Genomic DNA, 1,901 nt, shown 5'->3' on the forward strand with positions numbered 1-1,901 from the left:
ACACACACACACACACACACACACACACACACACACACACACACACACCTCTGAAGGAAAGTTGAACTTCTGATGTCACACTTTCCTAATACTTAACCTTCCCTTTCCAACTACCAATCAGATATAGAGGATAATCCAACAAGGTTCAGAGTTAATCTCAAAATCAATTATATCAGAATTCTACCTATTACACAGATTCCTCATCATGTTCCCAAAATAGACCCCTGTTCTCTACCACGACATCTTGGAGAAAGTGATGAATTTATTGAAATGTAGAGTTGTTGCTGTATTGTTCTCCCCAAGATATTGAGAAAATGAATCCAAGTGATGTCCTGTTGGCCATTGTCTTCCTTGCCCAGATTGGAATTGGGCTTCTAGGGAATCTCTTTCTGCTGTGTCTTTACACTTTGACTTTCCTCATTGGTCACAGCCTAAGGCACATAGACTCTATTTCTGTCAACTTGATTTTGGCCAATTTGAAAGTGCTTCTGTCTAAGGGTCTCCCTCAGACAATGTTCTATTTTGGCTTGAAAAATTTCCTGGATCCTGTTGGGTGTAAACTTATCCAATACCTTCACAATGTGTCCCGGAGTGTGTCCCTTAGCACTACCTGCTTCCTGAATGGTTTTCAGGTCATCACCATCAGTCCCAGTAACTCCAGATGGTCAGAACTCAAAACCCAAGCTCCAAAGTACATTGTTCCTTCTTGCCTCTTCTGCTGGTGCTTCTACCTGTTGATAAATTTCACTTTGCTTGGGACCATGCATAACTCAAGGTTCATGAGTAACAACACAAGATGGTGGCATCTAGGATATTGTTCAGTCACAGGTCCTACCTCATTTAAGGCCTCAGTCTATTTAATTATCTTTGCACTTCCTGATATCATTTGTGTGGGATTCATGATGTGGGCCAGTGCCTACCTGGTTTTCCTTCTGCATGAACACCATCAAAAAGTCCAACATATTCATAGTCTCTGTCTTTCTCCCAGAACTTTACCTGAAATAAGAGCCACCCATGCAATCATTTTACTAATGTGCACATATGTCTCTTTCTATTCCATTGATTCCATCTTGTCATTTTGTGTCTTTCAATTTGATAAATATCACTCCTTTCTCATGCCCATGGAACAATTCATGGCTGCATGTTTTCCAGCTATCAGTCCCTTTATCCTGATGTTCTATGATTCTCAAATTCACAGATACTGTCATGATCTATGGTGTAAGAAAAGTTCTCAATAATTTGCTTCTCTAAGGGCAGAGCTAAGATGGCAGAGAAAAGGCAGGGACTCACCAAGCTCTCCCAAATTCCCCTTGCAACAACTTTAACACCTCAAAATAAATTCTAGAGCAACAGAACCCCCAAAAGGATGGGGTGAAATAATTTTCCAGCACAAGACAACTTAGAATGTCAGCAGGAAAGATCTGTTTTACCTGGGTGAGAGTGGGCACAGTCCAGCACAGGCTGCCCCCGTGCAGACAAGGCCCTATCAAACCAGCCCTGAGGGTGACTGAATCATCTTTGGCAGTAAATACTTCTGGACCTCTCAGTCCACAGACAGTAAGAGGTAAGGCAACTGATGAGAAGGAGATTACAGGGATTCCCTTGCTGGCATTGGGGACGGGACTCTGTTGTATTACTCATACTCAGATTCAGGTAGCAATCCTGGGTCTCAGTCCCAGGGTAATGAAAAGCATTGGCACACCAGAGCTTTTGCCCATGAGAGAGCAGGGACCCTATTTACAATTCCAGGTTGAAAGAGAGTGCTTGTGCATCCTCAGAGAGTAGAGCACAGGCCAGGAGAGTAGTAAGCATACCTCTGTTTATGTCATGCCACCTTGGAAGAACCAAAAACTTACAGGTCACTAGAATTATTTCGGAAAATATTTGCACAAAAACCCAAA

At 42.5% G+C, this 1,901-nt stretch overlaps 1 protein-coding gene across 1 annotated transcript; it reads left to right on the plus strand.

The window, feature by feature from the left end:
* The first annotated feature begins 314 nt into the window (after nt 1–314).
* Nucleotides 315–1,238, plus strand: LOC138171687 (vomeronasal type-1 receptor 4-like). Its single transcript, XM_069101319.1, has one exon. It carries the CDS (start codon nt 315–317, stop codon nt 1,236–1,238), a length of 924 nt encoding a protein of 307 aa, XP_068957420.1.
* Nucleotides 1,239–1,901: the final 663 nt, after the last annotated feature.

This window comes from Petaurus breviceps, unplaced genomic scaffold (assembly GCF_028583685.1).
Source record: "Petaurus breviceps papuanus isolate PSGF00001 unplaced genomic scaffold, PetGlider_PUasm1.0 456, whole genome shotgun sequence".
Taxonomy (NCBI): domain Eukaryota; kingdom Metazoa; phylum Chordata; class Mammalia; order Diprotodontia; family Petauridae; genus Petaurus; species Petaurus breviceps.